The sequence below is a fragment of the Erythrolamprus reginae genome, chromosome 4, assembly GCF_031021105.1.
Source record: "Erythrolamprus reginae isolate rEryReg1 chromosome 4, rEryReg1.hap1, whole genome shotgun sequence".
In the NCBI taxonomy this organism is placed as follows: domain Eukaryota; kingdom Metazoa; phylum Chordata; class Lepidosauria; order Squamata; family Dipsadidae; genus Erythrolamprus; species Erythrolamprus reginae.
The window spans coordinates 63,201,243-63,227,902 of NC_091953.1; the positions used below are offsets into that span (position 1 = coordinate 63,201,243).

At 41.0% G+C, this 26,660-nt stretch overlaps 1 protein-coding gene across 2 annotated transcripts in view; it reads left to right on the top strand.

Annotated features, from left to right (window-relative positions):
* The window catches only part of SH3BGR (SH3 domain binding glutamate rich protein), a 38,619-nt gene extending 25,442 nt beyond the window's left edge, over positions 1–13,177 (top strand). For both annotated transcript variants that reach the window (XM_070751782.1, XM_070751781.1), the window contains exons 6-8: positions 6,897–6,926; positions 8,207–8,349; positions 10,960–13,177. In XM_070751782.1, the coding sequence (XP_070607883.1) occupies positions 6,897–6,926; positions 8,207–8,314 (138 nt within the window). In that variant the 3' untranslated portion in view covers positions 8,315–8,349; positions 10,960–13,177. The remainder of the gene's footprint in view (positions 1–6,896; positions 6,927–8,206; positions 8,350–10,959) is intronic.
* The last annotated feature ends 13,483 nt before the right edge of the window (positions 13,178–26,660 follow it).

Sequence of the window (26,660 nt, forward strand, 5' to 3'; positions counted from 1 at the left end):
CGTATTTCTTGTCTGTTGCTTGCGAGTGGAGTCAGTCTCGGTGTGGAGCTAATTATTGCATTTGTCCTGCTTGTTCGAATTTGTGAGTACGCTGCCCCATTAAATTAAAAAGGATGGCTGATCAACAAGTACATCAGGGGGAGGAGCAACTCCAGTCTACTCCGGCGGCCTCCAAAGGCAAGGAGAAGGCTTCTTCTAAGCCCAAATCTAAGTCTTCCCAATCATCCTCCTCTCTGAAGGAGGCTGAGAGGAAAATTAAAGCGTTAGAACAACGCTTGGAAGCAGCATTATCCTCTCCAGCATTGGGGGTTCTGCACATACCCCCTTTTGAACCGCTCCCACCAGCAGGGACATTATCACCTGGATTGGCCCTGGGTTCTATGGGCACTGCTACGGAAAGGGATTGGTCCCCGGACCGTCAAGCCTTGCCATGCCCAACCCCACCATTGCCTTCACCCAACATCAGACCCGAGAGGCCTGCCTCAATTAGTCATTCTTTATATGGGCCTTCTGCTGGGAAACAATCAACTGGTGCCCCCTCTGCATCTTTTACACCAACAGCAGCAGGGCTTAGATCCCAATCTGATGCCTGGCAGACCTTTCCTCCTTCCCTGCAGGACTTGATCGCAAATGCTTATTCGCAGGGAATGGCGGCTGCAATCCATCACGATCCCCTATTGCCTTCTCGTTTGAGTCAGTCCAGAGTCCCTTGGTCAGCCCCACTGCCCCCTTCTGGGCTGGACTCTATGGCAGGTGACACGGGTGCTTTAGAAGGGGACAGCGATCACGACAATGAGTTGTCTGATGATGACTATAATTTCCCTGAACAGCCAGCACCGGCAGGACTATTTAAACCAACATTGTTCAGGGTCCTTCTGCACAAGGCTAAACAGGCCTTAGATGTCCCCGGCTCTGCAGCACCTACAGACACGGGATGGCTTGAGAACATCAGCCACCCTATGCAAAGAGCCACCCAAGGAATCTGACAACATTCCAGCATCAGAAATATTCCTTGAGAATATAAAGCTGCCATGGCAGCACCCGGCGGCGGCACAAGGGCCATCTATCCTGGAGCGTCGTTTTTATACCTTTGATGACGACATCGAGAATCTACTCCAGTTTCCGCCAGTGGATAAGCCGGTTGCCACGTTAGTGTCCAATGCCGTCGTACCATTGGAAACGGCGGACAGCCTCAAACCAGATGAGCGGAGGGCCAAAACCCTTTTGAAGAAAACGCATCAGATGGCCGCATGGGCTCTCCGGGCCGCCTCCATGGCCTCTTTCTTCAACCGTGCTTTCATTATGCGGATACAGGAAGTTCAGGCCAGACTGGGGCCAGAGGACTCCCGCCTAAGACAGGACCTAAATAAACTCCTGGCGGCGGCCAAATTCTCAGCGGATGCTACATTGCATGCCTCAAAGTTCTCGGCAAGAGGCATGGCGTCCACCATAGCTTCTCGGCGCCTCCTCTGGCTTCGACATTGGCAGGCGGATGCCAAATCGAAATGGAGACTGTCATCTGCTCCCTTCCAGGGCTCCAAGTTGTTCGGTGAAGTCCTAGATTCGGTCCTTGTGGAGGACAAGGATAAGAGGAAGATCCTGCCAAGATCGTATCGCCGACAGGACCATAACAACACACTGTATCGTCGCCGTCAGTCCTTTCGGTGGGACCCGGCATCCAATGCCGCTCAACTGTCAAGACCATATTCACAGGGACAGTATACCCAGACGTACCCATACGGAGGAGATAGAACCTATTTCCAGAACCGGAACAGGGGATTTCAACAGTCAAGATGCCCCTTTAGGGGATCTAACCAACGTGCCTTCAGGCGAGCGAAGTGACTGCATGGAGACCATTCCCTTAGGGGGCAAACTCCAGTGGTTCAGCGCCTCTTGGGGGATTACATCCTCAGACACATGGGTCTCATCCACGGTGTCCCGAGGCTTACGAATAGAATTCTTTCAGTTTCCCCCAAGTCATTTCGTGAACCGCCCTATTCCAAGAGACCCAGCACAAAAGACCTTGTTGCAGCAGGAGATTGCCCACCTCCTGGAGATACAGGCCATCGAGCAGGTTCCCTCACAGATGGCAGGACTGGGGTTTTACTCCAGGGTTTTCATTGTGCCCAAACCATCGGGGGGTTGCAGGCTCATATTAAATCTAAAGTGCCCGAACAAGTATATCCTTTATCGGAAGTTCAAAATGACATCCCTGAGGTTCATTTTAGCATCAATACGACATCGGGACCTATTGACCTCCATCGATTTAAAGGAAGCATACTTGCACGTCCCTATTCACCGGACCACCGGAGATTTCTCTGTTTTTGTCTCCAGGGCGTTCATTACCAGTACAGGGCAATGCCCTTTGGCCTGTCCTCCGCCCCACGCACCTTCACAAAGCTTCTGGACACCCTGATGGCAACTCTAGGGTCTCAGTCAATTCGACTACTAGCTCATCTGGACAATATTCTTTTGCTTTCCAAAGACGTGGAAACAACCCACAGGGATCTGCGAGCTACGGTAACACTGTTACAGAACCACGGCTTCACAATAAATATGGCAAAGAGTCATTTTTCACCAACAGCCAGCCTAATCCATCTGGGATCGGTCATAGACACTATTTCCAGAGAAGTATACCTCTCTCCAGAGAGACGGCTCAATGTACAAAAATTGGTGTCCAGACTTCAACATCAAAAGAGGGTACCCTTGTCCTTCCTATCCAAGGTCTTGGGGACACTAGTGTCATGCATGGATATTGTCCCTTGGGCGAGGTACCACTTTCGAACATTACAATGGACATTACTGCCATACCAGAGACTACGTATAAGTCACACCGACCGTATGCTTCTCTTGGATCAACAACTAAGACACTCCCTGAGATGGTGGAGGTCCACAGCGTTACATCGGGGTTCTCCCTTTGGCCATCTCCAATACACCATACTGACCACAGACGCCAGTCTTCTGGGATAGGGTGCCCATGTGGGACCTCATGTGACTCAAGAGATGTGGCATCCTCAGGATCTAACTCCAGTAAACATAAATTTTTTGGAGTTAAAGGCTGTACGCTTGGCCCTATTGACCTTTGCATCAGTTCTGGAAGGAAAACACATCCTGGTGCGTACGGACAATGTAGCTACCAGGGCACACCTCAACCACCAGGGAGGGACCAAGTCTCTCAGATTAATGCAGGAGACTATTCTGCTCTTCGACTGGGTGGAATCCCACCTAGCCTCCCTACATGCAGAACATATAGCAGGGGAGACAAACACCACAGCGGATTGGCTAAGCCGGCAGGTCTTAGATCCAACAAAGTGGAGCCTGGACCCTCACCTGTTTCAAGAGGTGGTCAACAGGTTTGGGAATCCCACTGTGGACTTGTTCGCCACTCACCACAATGCCCAGCTCCCGCAGTTTTATTCCAGGTTTCCCACTCCGGGGGCCGAGGGAACCAACGCATTACAGCTGCCGTGGCCAAAAGACCTCTTATATACGTACCCACCAATTCCTCTCCTTCCCAAAGTGATAGAGAAGATAATGGCGGAGAGGGCAGAGGTAATCCTAATTGCACCGCACTGGCCTCGACGCCCTTGGTTTGCAGATTTGATGGGACTTTCAATTGCTCAGCCTTGGAGGATTCCGGACCACCTGATCTCCCTTCACCAAGGAGTGATGTTACATCCGGAACCTCAGTGGTTCCATCTAATCGCCTGCTGATTGAAGGGGACAGGTTAAGGCGCTGGCAGATTCCAGAAAAAGTCATCACCACAATCCAATCAGCCAGACGGCCTTCTACATCCCGGATCTACCAGGCAACATGGGCTGCCTTCGCATCCTTTTGTAAGGGAAAGCAGTTACAACCACAAGAGGCAGGTTTAATACCTGTATTAGAGTTTTTGAAGGCGGGACTGGATAAAGGCTTGGCTCCGAACACATTGCGGAGGCAAGTAGCGGCCTTAGCAACCATAGTACAGACTGAGGATGGCGGGGCCTTGACTCATCATCCTTTGATTAGAGATTTTTTAAAGGGAGCCACCAACAAGCATTCCCCACCTATTCGGTGGTTTCCTACCTGGGATCTATCCTTGGTATTTCAGGCCCTCACAGGTCCACCATTTTAGCCATTGAGAACTGTGCCCTTACGGATTTTGGCTCTTAAGACTGCATTCTTAGTAGCCATTACAACTGCGCGCAGGGTATCAGAACTGTCGGCCTTATCAGTTAGGCCTGATTTGTGTGTCTTTTATCCTGAAAAGGTCATTCTTCGTCTGGACCCTACATTTATACCTAAAGTGAACACTCATTTTCATCGGGCACAGGAATTGGTATTACCGGATTTATGTGTTCACGGAACCCATCCTTTGGAACTTAAGTGGCATGAGGTGGATGTGAGAAGGGCTCTAAAGATTTATGTCAGGCGCACGAGTCCTTTTCGTAAAACTGAGGCATTACTTGTTTCATTCAGCCAACAGAAATTAGGCCTCAAAGTGTCTTCACAGACTATCAGTCATTGGCTAAAACTATGTATCATTGAGGCCTACAAGGCAGCTTCGACTACCCCGCCGAGTGGGATCACGGCACATTCAACACGGAGTGCTGCCACTTCAGCGGCATGGGCCACGCAAGCCTCTATCGAAGACATCTGTAGGGCGGGGCAGCGTGGGCAACACCTACAACGTTTATAAAGCACTACAAATTAGATGTATTTGCTTCGGCAGAAGCGGCATTTGGGAGGAGAGTACTTCAGCGAGTGTGTGACCAGAATAAGTCCATGGTCCAGTGATTTCCCTCCCTTGAACACTGAACTTTGGTATATCCCGTGCTGGACTCTCCTTCCAGACGCATGGGAGAAGACCCGTTGAACTTACCTGAACGGTCTTCTCAATGCCCTGGAAGGAGAGTCCAAACCCTCCCGGTCTGGTACCATGGACAGTTGTTGCATTTCGTTTTTTATGGTTGTTGATTAATAAATGTTATTATGATTATTATTACTTACTTCGTTTTTTAAAACTGAGCCTTTGGGGCAGCAAGGGGGCGGTACCTACTTAATATGTTAATGATATTAATTTAAAACTCAGTCCCTACCAATAAGACTTGAGCTAAACCCATGCTGGACTCTCCTCCCAGGGCATTGAGAAGACCGTTCAGGTAAGTTCAACGGGTCTTCCTTCTGGAGGAACAAACATAGGCCCCTTTATTGTAGTTCCAAGTTGAAATTGGTTGCAATAAAAGGAGCATGTTGCAATAAAAAATAGTGTTCCTGGCATTGCTGCAGGCATAGCATTTTTAAAAAGTATACACCCTCTGTGCTTTATTTCCTTATGTTTAAATTCATTTTCAGTTTAACTCAAGTTAAGCATTATATCACAGTTAGCAAGACTGATGTCAAGAATTGGCTTGGCAGAGTTGCACTGGAAATACCAATATTGTTGCTGTTCCTTTCGCCTCTGCTACCTGTTAGTCCCCTATCAACCCAACATTTTAAAACCCTTTAAGCAACAGAAGATCTGTGGCCCTTTATCTCCTTCACCAGAAATGGTAATGAAGAAGCTTGGAAGCAGAGCAAAACAAGAAGAAAGACAAGGCTAAGATGTACAGTACAGTGGTACCTCTACTTAGGAATGCCCCTACTTTCTAGATAAGAAACGGGTGTTCAAGATTTTTTTGCCTCTTCTTAAGAACCATTTTCTACTTAAGAACCGAGTCTGGAAAAATTTCCCAGGAAATTTGAGAGCGGCATGAAGGCCAGGCCAGTTTCCTGACATTCCCCCTTTAGTCCCGGCCATCTCGGGCTTTTCTGGGCTGCCAAAGGAGCCTTCCGGTGCTGCTTAAGGAGGCTTTGCCAGCCCAGAGCGAATGGGGCGTTTTTCTTTCTCTGGGCACTTGGAGAGGGAATAAACCGTCCACTGTGGTGACTCCCTCGCACTGCCTCCCACACCTGGCGCATCGCTCTGGTTGAATCAGCTCAATTTCAGCCAAACTGAGGAGTCACCACAGTGAAGGAAAGGCGCCAGCTACAAAGCGAGAGAAGAGGGTAGCTCTTCAGCATAGGAAGGAAGAGGAAGCAGGTAGCAGCAGCAACAGCAGACTTTTGATCGAAGGAATGGGAAGTTCCCCCCTCTCGTCTGCCTGGGTTTCTCTCTCTGGCGCAGTGTATAAGAGGCAGCCTCGCACCGGGTGTATGGGAAGTGTGAGCTCCTCCTCGCCGCTTCAGAGTCCTTCTTTTTTTTTTAAACCTTAAAGTTTTGGATTTTTTTGATTTCCCTCACCCCACCTTCTTCCTTCGGCAGTGACTGTCATCCTGCTCTTCCTCCTCCTCCTCCTTCTCCCACCCAAATTCTGATCTTTTATTTCTTTCCTAATGGGTTTGCACACATTATTTGCTTTTACATTGATTCCTATGAGAAAAATTACTTCTACTTACAAACTTTTCTACTTAAGAACCTGGTCACGGAACAAATTAAGTTCTTAAGTGGAGGTACCACTGTATTTGGCATAGGGTTAACCAAAACACTGCCTCAATAAGCCAAATTTTGTGTTCTCTACATGCAGATGGAACAAATATTAAAACTGTTCATTTCATACAGTATATCAGTGTATTTTAACAAGAAGTGGAGAAGAATAAGGACCTGTTCCATACCTTCTGATTTCTTCTCCAATAGATGGTTGATTTTCAAACCTGTCTTTCCAATGAACTTCTTTTTTTTAAAAAGAAATCTGATGTTCACAGCAACAAATCTTATGCTATGCAAATTGGAGAGTCAATAAATGCAGCCAATGCTGATGGTTTTCACTCTGGTAATAAGAATAACATATGTATATCCACAATAACATTGTGGGGTTTTTTGTCTTTCTTTTTAAACCTCTTTTTAAAAACAGTCTTTCATGGTCTGTTTCAGGAAGAAGATGAAGCACAGCCAGCAACAGAAGTACAGTGACAAATTGGAATGCCTAATTTCACGTGCATTTTTCCTCTGTGTTTATTGCTTTTAAATATATTTATAATATATCATAACAGCTATTTTTCTTCCAAATTAACTTTGGGAATATAAGTGTTAGGAATTGAAATTTAACAAGCAACATTTGCATTCAAATCTCATCATCCCTCACCACAAATAATTTGTGTTACAATCCTGTCCTAATGAAATGAAATAATTTTTCCAGTCCTGTCCTAATAAAATTATTTGCTCTTGAACTGGAAACTAACCTTAATAAGCATGTTAAACGTAGGCATGTGCACAAACACAATAGCCTCTCCTGACCAAAGGCAAGGAGTTCAGAGGTAGTGAATATTTGTGTTTGATTAGGAACCGATGTTGAGCTGAAATTACTGTTTCAATTGTTGTTTTATTTTATATTTTATTTTATTTTTATACACCTATTGTATTATATTTATTTATTAAACAAATTTATATAGCGACCCAACCAGTAGTGGGTTTTAAAACCCACTACTGGTTTTGCATGCACTCGTGTGTGATGTTTCTGTGCATGCACAGAACCATCCTGGATTGGTGGGTGGAGCCTCCCGCCGCCTGTTTACAGAACTGTGCTGAATCGGGACCAACCCACCGCTGCACCCAACTCATGTCTATGTAGATACCGTAGTTTATGTAGATCACTTGCTCTAATGTATTCTAGAGCCATTCTCCCAACATACTAAGTATAATTGTATGTTGATGAAATTTCTTATGATTGCCTAGTTAAATAGTAAGGCATGAAAGTCAAAGGAGTTATTCTAAAGTACTCTTTGTACTTACGTGTATGCATAAATGTGTATAGACTACTGTAGAAAATTAAGTTGGTTGACTTTTTGCACTAAGAAAAAAATCTCTGTGTTCTCATTTAATCAGTAGGATTGATTACTTATGTCATGTGTTTATGTAAAGAAACTTAATATTCATAAAAATGCACAAACATTTTTCTTAAAGTTTACATTTTTATTTAACCAAATGAAATTTGATAGCAAAACATTATAATGATATTTGTTATGTTCAAATGAAGGAATTCCTTCTTATTCACAATTTATGTCAGTATTAGAGCCCAGTTTAAGAATGGCATGTCAAGAGTACTGGACCTGATTCCTATGAACTTTATATTGTAACATAAGATTCCTTTTTTGTTCCAAGAGAAAATATGCACATTTGCCATAACAGATGTTTCTTTTAGCTCCATTGTTTGACTATTTTTCCATTATTTTGTGTAACAAAAGGATGTAGAAGCAGCGGAGGAAGAAGAAGAAGAAAAAATGGAAGAAGAAGAAGAAGAAGAAAAAGAAGAGGAAGAAGAAGAGGAAGAAGAAGAAGAAGAGGAATCTTAGGACATTCGTTACTTTTTCCTCAGTAGATGTTTCAGGTAAATAGCAGAGTGGTGTGGTGGCCTCGAGGTGGAGCTCTCGCCTCACAATCAGGAGGCTGTGAATTAGATCCTTGATAGAGGCAGATATTTCTCTCTCTGGACACACTGAGAATTTCTGTGATACCCTAATTACCCCAATTGTCTTATTTGAAAAAGCAAACAAAAATACCTATAAAATCGCAATACAGTAATACCTCGTCTTACGAACCTAATTGGTTCCCGGGGAGGTTCGTAAGATGAAAAGTTCGTAAGACGAAACATTGTTTCCCATAGGAAACAATGTAAAATCAATTAATCCGTGCAATGGAAAAAAAACCCGCAAAAAAATGCCGCCACCCGGCTGTCACCTTTTGAAACAGCCGGGGTGCTTCCCAGCGTCCTCCTGAACCCGAACACCAAACCTGAATTTCCGGGTTTGGCATTCGGGAGGCCGCTGAGAACCCCCCTGGCTGTTTTAAAAGGTGACAGCCGCGCGGCGGGGCTTCTCGGCGGCCTCCCGAACACCGAACCCAGAAGTTTCGCAAAAGTTCAGGTTTGGGAGGCTGCTAAGAAGCCCCGCCGCCCAGCTGTCACCTTTTAAAACAGCCAGGGGGCTTCTCAGCATCCTCCTGAACCCGAACGCCAAACCCGAACTTCCGGGTTCGGCATTCGGGAGGCCGCCGAGAAGCCCCCCGGCTATTTCAAAAGGTGACAGCCGGGCGGCGGGGCTTCTCAGCGGCTTCCCGAACCTGAACTTTTGCCAAACTTCCGGGTTTGGCATTCGGGAGGCCGCCAAGAAGCCCCGCCGCCCAGCTGTCACCTTTTAAAACAGCCGGGGGGCTTCTCGGCGGCCTCCCGAATGCCAAACCCAGAAGTTCGGGTTTGGCGTTCAGGTTCAGGAGGATGCTTAGAAGCCCCCTGGCTGTTTTAAAAGGTGAAAGTCGGGTGGCGGGGCTTCGCGGCGGCGGTGGGTTCGTAAGAAGGAAAAAGTTCGTAAGAAGAGGCAAAAAATGTATGAACCCCGGGTTCGTATCTCGGGTTGTTCGTAAGACGAGGGATTCGTATCATGAGGTACCACTGTAATTGCAATCATTCTTGTTCTGATATTCTGATATTATAAAGAAAAATTATTTCCCAGTTTAAAAATGAGGGGTATTTCTTGGCATTTCATCATCATCATTGCCTTTCTAAAGTTATTCCTGTAGTGGCAGTGGGTCTGCTTTTCATGTCTGCATTTATTGCGTTTTGCCATCTTTGCTTTAAGAACTTAAGAACATAAGAAGAGCCATGCTGAATCAGGCCAAAGCCCATCGAGTTCAGCATTCTGTGTCATACAGTGGCCCACCAATTGTACATGGGGATCTTGAGCAGAAAGAGAAGGCAGAACCCTCCCTTTCCCTTGACCCCCAACAAATGGTACTCAAGGGAATCCTGCCTCCCTCAACCAACATAGAGGCGGCACTTGGACATCTGTTTCAATAACCACCAATACATTTGGCATCCATGGCATCCTTTGGTTTTCCACATGGCACTATTGCTTGGCATTTGACTTATTAAGTTACTGTTAAGCCATACATAATGCTTAGCTCACAAACGGTGCTATTGTTTCACCAAAGCCTAGTTACCGGTCAGGGGAATGGAGACCACAAGGAGATTGCGTACCTTAGATTTATTTGATGCATGCATCAGGTTCAGAAGATAGAAAAGCAATGTCTGAACAATCTGTCTCACAAGACAAGCATCCTTTATATCTTCGTACACAGATGGGATGAACAAAGCGTGTTACAATATTGGCCAATTATATGTACTTATTGCTTATATTTCAATACAAAGGTGAAACTGTCCAATTAGCAGCACCTATCATCTTGATACCATATAAAGATAAAGGAAGTTAACAGGATGCAGTAAGACGTGCTTACATGATGGAAACAAAAGAGAACATAGGCAAAGTTTACTAGATATGTTATATGGCCGCTATAGTCAAATATATACACCCTCCATTAAATCTCACCTTTCTGCGTCCTTTCCTTAACAGGTTACCTTCAGCCGAATGCAAATAGATAAGCGATCTTGAGTACACAAATATGAAGTAGCTTATAGATCCGTTTATAGAACTAAAAATATGCATTTCCTGGTTTCTCTCTCACTATGATTGATTTGAGCTCAATGTGTATGAACCCATTTACTGTGATTTTTACATCAAGGGTTTAGCTATATATGAAAACAGATCGCAATTGTTTGTCAAATAGTATTGCAGGTATTGTTGAGAAAAATGCTGTTGAAAAGGAAAACTGGGAGGTGGGGATTTAAAAAACAGTTCAATTTTGTTTGTGAAGGGTAGCCTTTTTGCAACTTTGCATTTTTGTGGATTGCTAATAAGCTTAGGTAGAACACAAAAAGAAACAAGGATAAAACAAGTTAACAAATCATAATTTAAAAAGTCAGAATTGACAATATCAAACTATGGCTTCCAGTTGGAGACTGATTGCTAACAAAACATGTTTTGTTGCTTAACCTGGAATCAGCTTTTGAAAAGAGCAAAGGAACAAATAGGCAAACTATTTCTAAATAATATTATCTCTGAACCATATTGTTTGGTGTAACTTTTTGAATATATTTTCACTATAGGAACTGGGAACTGACGATATCACTGCAGAGTGAAGACAACAATAACTTTCCCTCCACAAAAGCATTACTATTTTTCTACGCAACTCCAGATATCAGAACAGATATAATTTGAGACATTAAGCAGCTCCAAACATGAACTTTCTACATAAATTTTGTTGCTGTGTTATGTAAATACAGTTGTTTCTGCTATTCTGCCTTGGAATCCAGTGGGGCTTCAGAACTTGATGATCAATAAGCATTATGACATTGGTTCCTCTGAGCAAGGATTAGTTCAGACTCCAGATTGGTTTCCGGAAAGGTACATATAGAATGTCCAGGCCGCTTGCAATTGGAAAACACCAAATAATGTTTTCAATGAATGTGCAACAATTTGCTGATCTCTAAAATAGCCATAAAATATATAGCAATTGAAATAAACCCATTTCATGCCAATGGCCTGCTTGTGCTTGTACAAGCATTGATTTGTCAATGTCAGTCACAAGATTAAACAACTAAAATCTTTTTTTTCCTCCCTTACATAAAGTATGGTATGGTAATCTCCATTTCCCCCTTCTATTTTTTTTATTGACAGTTTTACACTAACTTACATTTTCTTATTATAATTCCACTTTTAATAGAGGCAGGCCTTTTCAAAAGACACTAATCACTGTATCAGTGTAAGTGGAATATTAGGCTTCCCTTCTGTTAATGACATATTATATATATATATATATATATATAAGGTCAAAAATATCTGAAGATAATTGATGGAGAACAAAATTGTCTAACCCATTCTCTTGCAATCCTTGATACGCTTTGCGGGAAGCTATGAACCTTAATGGAAAAACAATTGGTAAATAAACTAGTAATATCACCATAAAGAAATTAATTGCAACCCCACCCCCCTCAACATTATGTGATTGCAATAAAGATGGGCATAGGAAAAATAATTAAATATTTGCAATTTAGTGACTTTAGTCACATCAGCTGAGGTGCTGGGAGGATCAGAGTATAAAGTATGCTGGATATCCATAGATTTTTGTTAATTTTAATAATACACTATTAACTAGCATAGTACTAAAGGGACCTTAAATTGAGCTTGTCTCCTAGTGCACATACATTAGTTTTATTGATAGTGTTATGGAAATAATTTGCCATTGTTTTCTTCTGGGATAGTTTTTCAATTTTCCAATCTGGTCTATCTCTGAAATATTCTTATGTAGCTAGCTATTCAATTGCTAGCTAGATTTCACTTGCCTTCTAAGACCAGCTAAAGTCTTGCTCCAGCAGGGTAATGGTCAAAGTATTGGAATTAGACTAGGGAGATTCAAGTTTAAGTTCTTGATTAGCCCATTTTTCAGGCTAGGAATTTCTCACAAAGTTATTGTAAGGATGAAATTAAGGGAGACAATTTAAATCTTTAATACTCATCACAACAAAAGACTTGGAGTGCTCCTGTGGGTGAAGGTTAATTGGAAATGAGAAAGAAAAGAGTTAGAAATATTATTTCCCTATATTGTCATTCTATTTGAATTATTTGAAAGTGATTGGCGGAAGATGGGGAAGGAACTTGAAAATGAAACAGTAAAGAAAGAAAGAGGTAGCCTTCCCAAACCGTGTGCTGCATTACTTATCTTGATTTTGCTTACTGTACTGACTTGAAAATAAGTGAAAAGAAATACAGCAGCAATATACAGTACTGTAATTAACTCTACGTGTAGCTTCTCTTTTAGCCATTGGGAGTCATTAGTTATCAGGACACACCAAGAATGTATAATTTTCTTAGCAAAAGAATTTTATTAGGTTGAAAGCAATCAGAACTGCTGCTATTTACATCAGGAGCTGGATAAGCACAATTGTTCTAATATCTATACACTTTCTAATACATTGAAAAAAATGTGAAGGAACATTGAGATTGCTGTAGGACTGCTTATTTATATTAAAGGTGCAGGAACTGTGGTTGCCCCAATGTTGGTGAATGCAGCTGCCATTAGCCATGCTGGTTGGAGCTGTTGGAGTCGTAATTCATCAACATCTGGAGACCTACAGTGTTAGGGTTTTACCTATTAAACTTCAAATCCATCACCAACCAACTTTTAACCTAGTCTCTTTCTGGAGGGATGTGTATTCGCCTGTTTTGAGTGAAGGTTTAATTAGCAAGCACATTACCTGTAATGATTGCACCTTATGTTATTTATTTATCCCCTCCCCTTTGTATCATGTAAAAGCTGCTAGAAATCTCAGTGTACTTAAAAAGAATTTTTTCTATCCATCTGCCTCTGTTTTTGTTTATTTCGTATGTCAAAGATTTGTGAAAGAAAAAAATATTAAGGGAACTTTTCTAATGAAAGCACTAAATTTATTCACACTTCAAGGAAATTTAAAATGTAACCATTTGAAAACTAATAAGATAAAATAGTTTGTTATTTTAGTGTCTATGCCTTTTAAAACCTCTCTGGATTTTTTTTAAAAATAGTAGAATGTCCTGGAGAATGTTGCTGGATTACACAAAAGAGTAAAGAAAATATACTTATGTAAACAATCTTCTTCATCCTCATGTTTTCAAAGTGTTTGGAATAAATTTCCTAAAATTCCCAACTATAGAATTCTGGAAGTCTAGTTCCGAGCGAAGAGGAGGGCACCAGATTGGAGGAAAATTGTTGTAGATAATTCACTTTTTAGAAAATCTAAATATACTAAGGCTCCTTTATCCCCTTATTTGTCAGTGTTCTGAAACTTCAGAGAAATAAGTTTATCATGACATAATAAATGAAGAAGAGGAAAATAACTTTGCAGTGATATTACTGTTACCATGCTTGCTATTGGAATCATTAAAGCCAGTTTGCTGGATGCATGGAGTAGCACCGGAGAATCGGAAATGCATAGCTTTCAAAGGTATTAAGTAATCTTGATACATAGACAGAATCTAAAGAACTACGGTACTTCAGCCATTCAGAATTCACTTGAACAGGAGCATTTATCAAAGTGGTTTTAAAAATTTGATGTTGAAATCACTGTAGTTCCAATACAATAGATGCTTACTATTGTTTTGCCCCTTCTTTTGAAAATGATTCCATAAAGTTGTATATTTGGTATGTGCAGAATCTGGAGGATGCAGTCTTTCTTTATTCATTTCATGTGGTTGGTACAGAAGAGTAGGAGGAGATGAGCCACCATCACAACACACAATTCAGTAAATAACACTGACATTTATGCAATTACATTAGACAAATCACACTTTAATTATTATTTATTATTTAATATTTGGTATTTATTTAGCCCAGGATATTACTGAGATGATGCTTAGAGCTGACCTTAAGCAGAACCATTTTCTCTCTCTCTCAGCATTTTTTTAAAAAAGAATAATCTGAAGAAATGCTGTGAGGACAATGCATTTTCTACATCTGGATGATTCTTTCTTCATCAAAAATTCAAGGAAGCTTAGCTTCAGTAGCTTAGCATTTTTTATTCTTGCTGTCTGATCTAAACCCAACTGCATTAATTTTAACATAAGTCATTTTGATTACTTTTTCCCATTCTTGAGATGTTGGTACATGGCATTTAAACACAGAAACACCAATATTGGCAGTATTATTTTCCAGTTGTTTTTCTATTACTGTATTTGTCACATGAAGGTCTTTGTTTGCATTTGTTACACACTGAGGTAACATGTTTGCTGTATTACCTGTAGATAGAGGTTTTTGGTCTTTCTCTCAAAAAAACAAAAAACAAAATCTGCGTCTGATAAGCACAAAAATAATTCTGGCAGTGATACAAAAATTTCAAACAAAATTAAATCATTATTAGGAAAGGAAATGGGCTGAACCACTAAAACTTCTGGAACTAAACATTACAGAAATGCTAAATAAACATATATAAAATAGATGACAAATAAAGTATTAGAGTTTGGAATGAGGCAGAAAACTTGTCTAAAATTCATAATCGTTAATTTTAAATATATAACTGCTGAAATATTCTAAGTTTTAGATAAGAGATTTTAAAATGTCATCTGAAGACTATGACATTATCTCTTTCCTAAAAACATGTTTTTCAGATCTCTTCCCCAAAATTAAAAACATATCTATTTATAAAATGCGCTAAATCGAAGAACATTATTATTCAATTTATACCATTTCTAGTAACATATACCAGACTATGGTACATATGATAATTTGCTTCACAATAATTAAGTAGTTTAACATTTTCAAGATGGTAAATAAGAGATTTTAAAATGTGATAACTTTTGATTCATGTAGCACACTAATCTATAAAATATTGCAGATTAGAATGAAGCTACCTACAATGAAGGGAAGCAAGAGAAGCCCTCCTGGATGTGTCCATCATTCTGTGTTGTACAAAGGCCATCCATGCAATACAAAAAAAAAACCTGCATTCCGAACAGGAAGGAATTATTATCTATAGTAATCAATGTTTAAAATTTACTGTCTATAATGGTAAAATATAGCCCTCAAATCCTATAGCCATTCTAATACCATCTAAGGCGTGATGGCAGCAAATTGCATAGTTTAAGAAGTGTAAAGAATTCCTTTTTTATTGAATTATCCTCATTTAATATGAGGAAAAAATGCAAAGTTCTAACATGAGAGAAAAGTGAAAAGCTTTTCTGTGTATACATTTTCTATGAGAGGCATTGTGATTGTGACAGGATGTATTATTTTGTATCTGCTTACATCCAATTCAATTCACAAAGATTAGACATGTACTCTTGATTGTTACACAGAAATAACAACCTAACTTGTCTTTAGTGAATTGTGTTGGCTGCTTTAAGGTTCATTCTACCGATTTTCAAAAACTTATTGGACTTAATGAACATCCCTTTATTATTTTACTAATTATCATCCTCTTTAGTTACTTTATTGGTTATCTTTAAGGCCAAAAATTTCATAAAGTAAAAAATTCTTAATAATCCCAACTCCAATCACTAGTTTGCATAACTTTCCAATGTGACCATTATTTGCTTAATCTACCCTGTCTCTCCTTGTTTATTCTGTCATTAATCAATTAAAGCAATTACCCAGAGCTGCTGAGATTGCCTAACCTTTTCAGTGAGGAATTTTGGAACTCCAAGGACATAGTGAAATTTGGATCCTCTCTATTTTCTTTTGACATCTTCATGCACTTTAAATAGTTAAATAGTTAATGAGGGAGCACTTTTCTTTTCAGAAGCTTTTCATTCTTTTATATTCCATTTCTTAACATTTTTTTATCAAAGCCATTAAGATTTAATTCCCCATAGTGTTCAATTTGTTTTTTAAATATTGCAGCTCTATTGGCTATTTTCTAGTTTTTGGAACAAATAACAGAATAAGAGTTGGAAGGGACCTGGGAGGTCATCTAGTCCAACCCCCTGCTCAAGTAGAAACCCTCTACCATTTCAGACAAATGGCTGTCCGATCTCTCCTTAAAAACATACAGTGTTGGAGCATTCACAACCATAGTTCCCTCTAAGCTGAGCAGTGAGCAATCGCTCACTTAAAAATCATCATCAACTCAGAGTTTTCCAAACCTGCCCAGAAGCCGAGAGGGAAAGAGTGAGAGGGAAGGAGAGAGAGAGGAAGAGAGAGAAACAGATAGAAAAAAGAGAGGAAGGAAAAGAGAAAGAAAAAGAATGGGAGTAAGGAGGAGAGAAAGGAAATCAAAATCTCGTTTGAAACTAGCTCAACTATTTAAGTGGCATTTTGATATTGATAGAGTTGCCCTATTATGAGCTCACTGTTATAGACACACAGTACAGTATTTTATTATGAGCTCACTGTTATAGACACACAGTACAGTATTTTATTTTGAAATTCTCTGAGGCAAAACAGGGTGGGTTTTTTATTTGTTTGTTTGTTTGTTTGTTTATTTATTTATTATTTCTGTGCCGCCCAGTCCCAAAGGGACTGACGCTCAGACACTATACTTTTCCGCCCACCCCCCCAAAAAATTAAAGGGAGCACTGTTCACAACTTCTAGTGGTAAATCATTCCACTGATGAATTGTTCTGTCAGGAAATTTCTCCTTCTAGACTGGCTCTCTCCTTGAGTTGCTTTGGAGACTACGTTCACCCTCTTATTCTTTGTGGCAACACCTCAGATACTTTGAACACTTGCCATCATTTTATTTTTATTTATTTATTTGTCAAACTAGTGTAGTATTATAGTACATATTAACATAACATAACATAAGTAGAACGTAGTAATAGAATGGATAATAAGACTGTAGGACAGGGACATTAGGCACAAAAGTGCACTTATGCACGCCCCTTACAGACCTCTTAGAAAAGGTCAATTGTTGATAATGTAAGGTTGAAGATTTTGGGGTTAGGGGAAGCAACAACAGAGTAAGGTAATGAGTTCCAGGCAGTGACCACTCTATTGCTGAAATTGTATTTTCTGCAGTCAAGTTTGGAGCGATTTACATTCAGTTTATATCTATTACGTGCTCTTGTGTGGTGGTTGTTCAAGGTGAAGTAGTCACTGACAGGGAGTACATTATGATGTATGATTTTATGAACAACAGTTAAATCAGTTCGTAGACGACATAGTTGTAAATTTTACCATGTCACCCCCTTTTAAAATTATTAAACTAGACGTACCTGCAAACAGCAGTGGGTTGTTCCTGGTTCAGCCTTGGTCCACCTACCAACCTGGGACACTTCTGCACATGTGCAGAAGCATCATGTGCAAGCGTGGACTGGTAGCAAAGGGTTTCAGAACCCACCACTGCCTGCAACCATTCTTCAAGTTTTAGCCTGCAGCCCTTAATCATTTTTGTTGCTCTCTGCACTCTTTCTAGAGTCTCAACACCTTTTTTAAACATCATATCAAAACGGGATGCAATATTCCAAATGTGGCGTTACCAAGACATTATAAAGTGTTACTAGCACTTCACATTTGGAATACTGTGTTCAGTTCTGGAGACCTCACCTACAAAAAGATATTGACAAAATTGAACGGGTCCAAAGATGGGCTACAAGAATGGTGGAAGGTCTTAAGCATAAAACGTATCAGAAAGACTTAATGAACTCAATCTGTATAGTCTGGAGGACAGAAGGGAAAGGGGGGACATGATCGAAACATTTAAATATGTTAAAGGGTTAAATAAGGTTCAGGAGGGAAGTGTTTTTAATAGGAAAGTGAACACAAGAACAAGGGGGCACAATCTGAGGTTAGTTGGGGGGGGGGAAATCAGAAGCAACATGAGAAAATATTATTTTACTGAAAGAGTAGTAGATGCTTGGAACAAACTTCCAGCAGACGTGGTTGGTAAATCCACAGTAACTGAATTTAAACATGCCTGGGATAAACATATATCCATCCTAAGATAAAATACAGGAAATAGTATAAGGGCAGACTAGATGGACCATGATGTCTTTTTCTGCTCTCAATCCTCTATGTTTCTATGCTTCATGTGATCTTTATTCTGTTCCTCTCGTTACTGTAGCCTATGTTGGCTTTTTTGGCAGCTACAGCACACTGTTGACTCTTAATTAAGTAATTGCCTACTAGGACCCTAGGATCCCTCTCACACATGATCCTTATACATGGCAATTATTTTTACAAGGTTATCAACATCACCCTTGAAATATTTAAGAATTCTTGAGCAGATACTTTTGGCCCTGATTCACATTCAATTAGTATTTTTTTAAATATTGCTTATTTTAATGTTCTTTGCCATATGCTGCTCAATGTTTTATTTTAGTTTCTCCTAATAGCTTCCAATTTTCAGGGTAAAGCATATGTTCTCACCATTAAAAACTCCCTCTTTTAAAAATTGTATTTACTCACTGCTGGTTCCTTGTCATACTTTCATTACCTCCTTTTGTTGGCTCCAGCCTTTAATAGTTCTGCCTTGCTGTGAATGAATTTGTATACAGTAATGCAGTAGGCTAAAATATGACTGCCTGGTTTATTTCTATAGTGCATTGTACAAACCTACGCTATATAGCTAAATTATAACTCACCATATTAAACTAATGCAGATAGATGGGTTAACTGCCCTCACAGGTACAAATTCCAGTCCTTCGGCATTTCAGAAAATGGTTTTCTGTGGTCGCATTCAAATTTGTACAAAGATACCTATTTACCAATGATGGGCAGTCTCTATTATCTTTCACTGTAAGGTAAATCTGAAACACATAAAATTCTGAAGTAGTACAAAATCATTTTTTTCAAAAACAAGGCATCGTTCAATCATAGTGCCTTTTACCAACTGAGACCACTGGTCCATTTAGTTCAACATTATGGCCATGCATGGATAAACTGGTAAGAATTTTCAAGGTTCTACCTGAGACACGTCTACAATCCTTCTGGGAATAGGTGGAACCCATCTCTTTTTTCATGCCATGGATGCATTTTCCATAGTTTTCTCTTGTCAGCTTAAGTCAACCAAGAAAACTTTCCATTCTTCTACAATTTTATTTATGGCTTTTATTGTTTTAAAATGCTAAATCCTAAATGTATAGAATCACCAATGGAAAAAAAATATGTTTCTTTGTTTCTAAATTCAACTGTTATTTTATGATGACCATTTATGACTCAGTGATTGTTGAACTTAAATTGCCCAGCAAGATTGTCATAATATATATTATCCAGTCATTGGCTATTTATTTTTCCACCCATTCTTGCGGATCTTCCACCTGCTCAAGCCTGTCTAGGTATTGATGTGAAAATATGGTTTTTCTACTTCCATGGAGTCCATAGTCTTTATGGATTCCCTGATACTATTGCAAGACCTTGTGCCAGTCACCATTTTAGACTCTATCCCCAAAGAGTTAAGATTTCAGCAAACATGACTTTATGAGTCTAATGGCCACAGAGGCCTGAAGTAGGCCTTCTCATCCATATCCCCCTAACCAAGAGCAAGTCACCTTAAACATTACCACTGCATAGTCTCTACTATGTGTAGAGACATACAGGCAGCTCCGTACTCTTAGCACTTCTTTTTTCTTCTGTTCAATCATGTGTGATTTAACGAGACTGCCTGGACAAGTCCACACAATTTTATTGGCCAGGTTTTTCAAAAGTGGTTTGCCAGACTCTCTTTTCTAGGGCTGAGAAAGAAACTGGACGAAGTTTATCCAGCTGTTTTTGTGCCTAACACAGGACTAGAATTCACAGTCTCCTGGTTCCTAGCCTGATGTGATAGACCAAGACTGTCAAACTCCTGGCCCACAGGCTGGATGCCTCATGTGCTGGCCATGCCCATGTCACGTGACACAGCCGTGATGGTGTGAGTTTGATACCCCTGTCATAATCACTACTTTAAAGTGATTCATTATAATACAGGCTCAAACCTGATATCAGGTTTTCAGGTGAGATTTACTTGTTCTCTCATTGTGTATCTGTGTCGAACAATATTGTATCCGACGGCACTCCTTTCTTATTATTCTCAAGGAACCCTGTTTCAATTATCTTTAACTGGGCTTTCAGTTTGAACTACAAATGAAATTACATGGTAATTATGAGCTGCTGCATTGCTGTATTTACTGCTTTGGAACTCAGCTTGTCTATTTACCAAAGGAGAAACAAAACAAAGTGAACAGAAATTATTGCAAATATCATAATCCTTTTGTATATTTTGGTGAACAATCAGCCCCATTCTTTTGCATCAAGAGGTATTGCAGAAATACTTCTAGACCTAGAAAATCCTTCCTGCCCTTGTCTAACTTCTCTGTCACCTGGGTCGTGAGGTTCAAATCCATTCCTTGACTTTTAATACATGGATTAATACATGTAGCAGTGGAAGTGATGTGCCGGTGCCTGGAGGCTGTTGGGGCCTGGATGGGTGTCAACAAACTCAAACTCAACCCAGACAAGACGGAGTGGCTGTGGGTCTTGCCTCCCAAGGACAATTCCATCTGTCCGTCCATCACCCTGGGGGGAGAATCATTGACCCCCTCAGAGAGGGTTCGCAACTTGGGCGTCCTCCTCGATCCACAGCTCACATTAGAGAAACATCTTTCAGCTGTGGCGAGGGGGACGTTCGCCCAGGTTCATCAGTTGCAACCCTATCTGGACCGGGAGTCACTGCTCACAGTCACTCATGCCCTCATCACCTCGAGGCTCGACTACTGTAACGCTCTCTACATGGGGCTACCTTTGAAAAGTGTCTGGAAACTTCAGATTGTGCAGAATGCAGCTGCGAGAGCAATCATGGGCTTCCCTAAATATGCCCATGTCACACCAACACTCCGCAGTCTGCATTGGTTGCCGATCAGTTTCCGGTCACAATTCAAAGTGTTGGTTATGACTTATAAAGCCCTTCATGGCACCAGACCAGATTACCTCAGGGACCGCCTTCTGCCGCACGAATCCCAGCGGCCAGTTAGGTCCCACAGAGTGGGTCTTCTCTGCGTCCCGTCAACTAAACAATGCCACTTGGCGGGACCCAGGGGAAGATCCTTCTCTGTGGCGGCCCTGGCCCTCTGGAACCAACTCCCCCCAGATATTAGAATTGCCCCCACCCTCCTTGCCTTTCGTAAGCTACTTAAAACCCACCTCTGCCGCCAGGCATGGGGGAATTAAGACTTTTTCTCCCCCTAGGCCATTACAACTGTATACATGGTATGTTTGTATGTATGTTTGGTTTTTATATATTAAGGGGTTTTAATTTGCTTTTAGTACTGGATTTTATTGTATATTGTTCATGATTGTTGTTAGCCGCCCCAAGTTTTCGGAGAGGGGCGGCATATAAATCCAATAAAACTTGAAACTTGAAACTCCAAGACCAGTGAAGGGCTACCAAATTGTTTACTACCAAACTGTGGGCGTGGCCTATGCAGGACGCCCTGCATTTTCTTTCAAAATCTTTCAATGCAAATTGGGTGCTCTGGGGTGGAGCTCCATTTTCACTAGCCCACTGTGTTCTCCCCCCACCATCCGGGCAGTAGCCCACCCCTGTCCAAGACTTAAGAGTTTCCATAATATTGGTCAGACTTGAAATGTTAACATTCATTTTAGTGAAAAATCCTAAACATACCATATCTGGTAACTAATTCTTCACATAAAGAGCAAACTATTGAGCAGTACTTGGCTTTGGACACTTTGACATAAAATAAATCTGAATGACCAGAGTATTTAATAAGAAATGGAAATAATAACTCCTGGCGTGCTCCAGCACAGAGGGAACAATAGAGCATAATGTGTTCCATTGATTCAATCATTCCAACATCACATAGACACAGTTTGTTTTCGAAGGGCATTTTTTTGTACCTTCCTTCAGTAATAGCTGCTGGAAAGGCATTGAATCTGGCTAAAGAAAAAGCCCTTCTGAATTTTAGGACTCCTCCTGGCTAGTTGGAGAGGGTGTGCAGAGTGGCTTAAGGAGACATTTCTGGGTAGAAGTGTTTTTTTGTAGGAACAAAAATGTAGTTCAATCTGAAGGGAAGCATATACAGTGGTACCTCATCTTACGAATGCCTCTTCTAACAAACTTTTCAAGATACGAACCCAGTGTTTAAGATTTTTTTGCCTCTTCTTCCAAACTATTTTCACCTTACGAACCCAAGCCGCTGCTACTGGGATGAAAGGGTTTCTTTTTTTCTCCTTTTTTTGAAGAAAGAAAAGGGAGGGGCGGCTTGGAGGGGGAAAGACTTTGCATTAACAAAAGTAGGAGAACAGCGTGCTTGCAGGCACTGAAAGGGTGTCTTTTGAAGAAAGAAACGGGAGGGGCAGCTTGGAGGGGTAAAGACTTTGCATTAACAAAAGTAGGAGAACAGCGTGCTTGCAGGCACTGAAAGGGTGTCTTTTGAAGAAAGAAAAGAGAGGGGCGGCTTGGAGGGGGAAAGATTTTGCAGAGAACAGCGTGCTTGCACAGGCACTGAAAGGTGTCTTTTGAAGAAAGAAAAGGGAGGGGCGCCCCCCTTGCCTTTCTTCCTTCCCACTCACCCTTTAGCCCAGCCTTGCTTCTTCCACCCGCCCCCTTTAGCTGCTCCTCCCTGCCCTCTGTTCATCTCCCTTCTAAAGTTTGGGATTTTCCTGAAGGATTTGCACGCATTATTTGCTTTTACATTGATTCCTATGGGAAACATTGTTTCGTCTTACGAACTTTTCACCTTACGAACCTCCTCCTGGAACCAATTAAGTTCGTATCATGAGGTACCACTGTATGTCTTAAAGTAGGCTTGCAAACTGACAGGGATTGTTATCTACATTGTAGAATGGACAACTTAAAACAATAAAGCAGCAAAAATGTTGCTATCCAAATGCAGGACAATGCACATCTACAGCAGAATAGAAACGTGACCTCAATGAACGAAGACCGCATTCTTGCAAACTTGTAAACTGCTCATAAACTGGTAAGTTTGAAGCAAATTCTCTATGCAATTCCAACTGTAATTCTCAGAAAAACAGAAAGCAGAAAAAGGTGGCATATTATTGTCTCCTGACCAATATAAGCCTTGAGCTACTGGGTTGTTTGCAAACACTGAAGTTCTTTGCGGAAAATTTCTTCAAAAGTTTTATTAGCCTGACTTCATCCTCTGCTAATTTGATGCTGCTTGAACTAGGGATGGTTTGTCCCAAGAAGACAGGTAAGCTAGATGTGCTTCCAAGTTGCCGATTTGCAAAAAGTCACGGGAAGAAAATCTCATTAATTCCTCCAGTTAAACACAAGATACCATATACAAAATCCTCCTCTCCTCATCGAGTAGAAATTTTCACTTGGATGCTTCCCTCACTCCTCGTCCTGATCTTTGCTTTTCCATGACTCTCCTTGTTCCAACGTCCTATCTGTCAATGACTACTTCAGCTTCAACTGCAACAACACAAGAGCACGCAACAGATTCAAACTTAATATTAACCACTACAAACTTAACTGTAAAAAATATGACTTTAACAATCGAGTTGTCGAAGCATGGAACTCATTACCAGACTCAATAGTGTCAACCCCTAACCCCCAACATTTCTCCCTTAGACTATCCACAATTGACCTCTCCAGGTTCCTAAGAGGTCAGTAACGGGCGTACATAAGTGCATTAGTGTGCCTTTCGTCCCCTGTCCAATTGTCTTTCCTTTATCTCATATATCATATATATTTTCTTCTTTTCATATATCTTTCCCTCTATTTTTATATTTTTCTTTATATATATTACCTCATGTCTATTCTCTACTATGTGTATTGTGTATTGGACAAATAAATATATAAATAATAAATAAATAAGGCAGAATCAAATCGCTCTCCTGCTGCACTCTCCTACAGGCCACCTTTCCCCTTTCCTCTTATAGCAACACCATTTAGACTTATATACCACTTCACAGTGCTTTAAAGCCCTAAGCGGTTTACAGAGTCAGCATATATTGCCCCCAACAATCTGGGTCTTCATTTTACCCACCTGGGAAGGATGGAAGGCCAAGTCAATCTTGAGCCTGGTGAGATTTGATCTGCCAAACTGCTGGCAGCTGGTGATCATCAGAAGTAGCCCACAGTACTGCACTGGGGCTCTTACTGATATTGTGGCTTATGGATCTTGTGCCTTCTGCAGACCTGGCTCGTATCTTTAGGCTTCTTTATTTATTTTGTCAAGTATGTATTTATAATATACATACATATAACATTGTTTATATACATAAGATGGGTACTGATAATGGGAACAATTGGACAGGGACGGTAGGCACGCTGGTGCACTTATGCACGCCCCTTACTGACCTGTTAGGAATCGGGTGGAGTCAACAGTGGAGAGTCTAAGGGTAATGTTTTTGGGGTTTGGTGACGTCAGGTAGTTTGGGGCGGTTTATTTATTTATTTTATTTTATTAAATTTATATGTCGCCCAACTCCCAAAGGACTCCGGGTGGCTTAGCAGCAGAATAAAATTGAAAAAAAACATCCAAAACATTAAAACAATGTAAAACCCAACATATCATTCCATGGCCGGATCTTGCAGATTACAGCTGTGAGACCAACAACCTTAGGCCTGCTGGAAAAGCCAGGTCTTAACAGCTTTTCGGAAGGCCAATGGGGTGGGGGCAGTCCTGACCTACGGAGGTTGTGTGCTCGTGTGTTGTTGTGGTTGAAGCTCAAGTAGTCATCAACACTTTCTCTTCACTTCTCCCTGCTGTCCTCTTCTCAGGACTCCTCAGAGCGTGCAGGTGTTCCATTCACTTGCTTTGCCTTTTGGAAAAAGCAAAAACCAACATACTATATAAAACAAAATAGCGCACACCCAAAGGGGTGAATTTTTAATCAGCAAATACACACTTTCTCTTAAACAGGTCTTCCCCTCTCCTAAAGCCACCAGAAGGCCAGTTTAAACTGACCAATCTAAAAAAAGTCTTGGTGGGCATTTCCTCTATGGCACATCTTGTTCTTATAGTCTAGCACCAGAGGTCTTCAAACTTGGTAACTTTAAAACTGGTGGACTTCAACTCCCAGAATTCTCCAGACACCACAGCTGTCAGGAGAATTCTAGGAATTGAAGTCCACTAAATTAAAGTTTGTTTGTTTGTTTGTTTGTTTGTTTGTTTCTTTCTTTCTTTCTTTGTTTCTTTCTTTGTTTGTTTCTTTCTTTCTTTCTTTCTTTCTTTCTTTCTTTCTTTCTTTCTTTCTTTCTTTTTGTATGCTGCCCATCTCCTGAGGGACTCTAGGTTGCCAAGTTGAAGACCTCTGTCCTAGTCTATGACATCTCCAGAGCGTCAGTTAATCTGCTAGCCCAGAATTCAATTATAGTAACTAGGTGTTACTCCACCCATCCCAAAACACCCTTCTGTTCATTCGAGTCCCTCCAAAGTCGCAGGATTTTAAGACCCGCCTTGTCTGTACACTGGGGCGGGGGAGTAGCAACTCATCCCCTACTGAGCAAGATTCAATATTCAGGAGCTGGTGTTTTGTTTTTTAAAACGTCTCAAGCTTCCTTTGAAATAAGCTATAATGCGATGGAGCGGGGTTTTTTCCCGTAAACGCCCCAAATGTTTAACTATCAACGGAAGATCTCTATTTTTAGTATTTATGGCTCGGTTAGTCATAAATTATGACCTCACGGTTTGAGTTCTTTAAAAAAAGGTGGTGGACGTGGTTGGGATTTCGTATCTATAGTCTTCTTTAAGACCGGAGGGTGAGGAACGGAGATGCAGAAAAGGTGATTTGCAGAGCAACCTGACTCCTGTTTTCTCTAGTCTCGACTTCATAGAGAAATGCAGGGCGACGAAGATGCCCCGGAGGAAAATCGTGGAATATCGCCTGGCAATAGCTGAAGGTGGGTCGTCTTAATCTCTCTTTTCTCCCCCTTTGGATATGAAGGGAGAATCTTTGCAGGCAAATATTCCTAACTCCCCGTTTTGCTGCCCATCAGACGTCGCCGCGGCAGGAGCTGCTACCAGGGTCTACAGAGACAGCGCGGATTGCACAGCTTCGATTTATTTATTTTATTTTATCGAATTTCATTGTCAGGACGGAGCGGGATTATCTTCCGAATCCGATCAGTTTAAAAGGACAGTTCTAGGCGGAATTGCCCCCCCCCCCCCCCCGGATGGCAACCGGAGTTCCAGGAACCGAATGTCAGAAATGTTATTTTTTTTTATTATTATTTTTTTTTTGGTTTTTCGGGGGTTTTTTCCCTACCCCCCTTCGGAGAAAAACCCGAGACTACTCACAGGAGATTTTATGCAGCGTAGCTAAAAGAACCGGGATCGGATCGAGCTCCGTATTGTACACTGCTCAAAAATAATAATAATAATAATAATAATAATAATAATAATAATAATAATAATAATAATAATAATA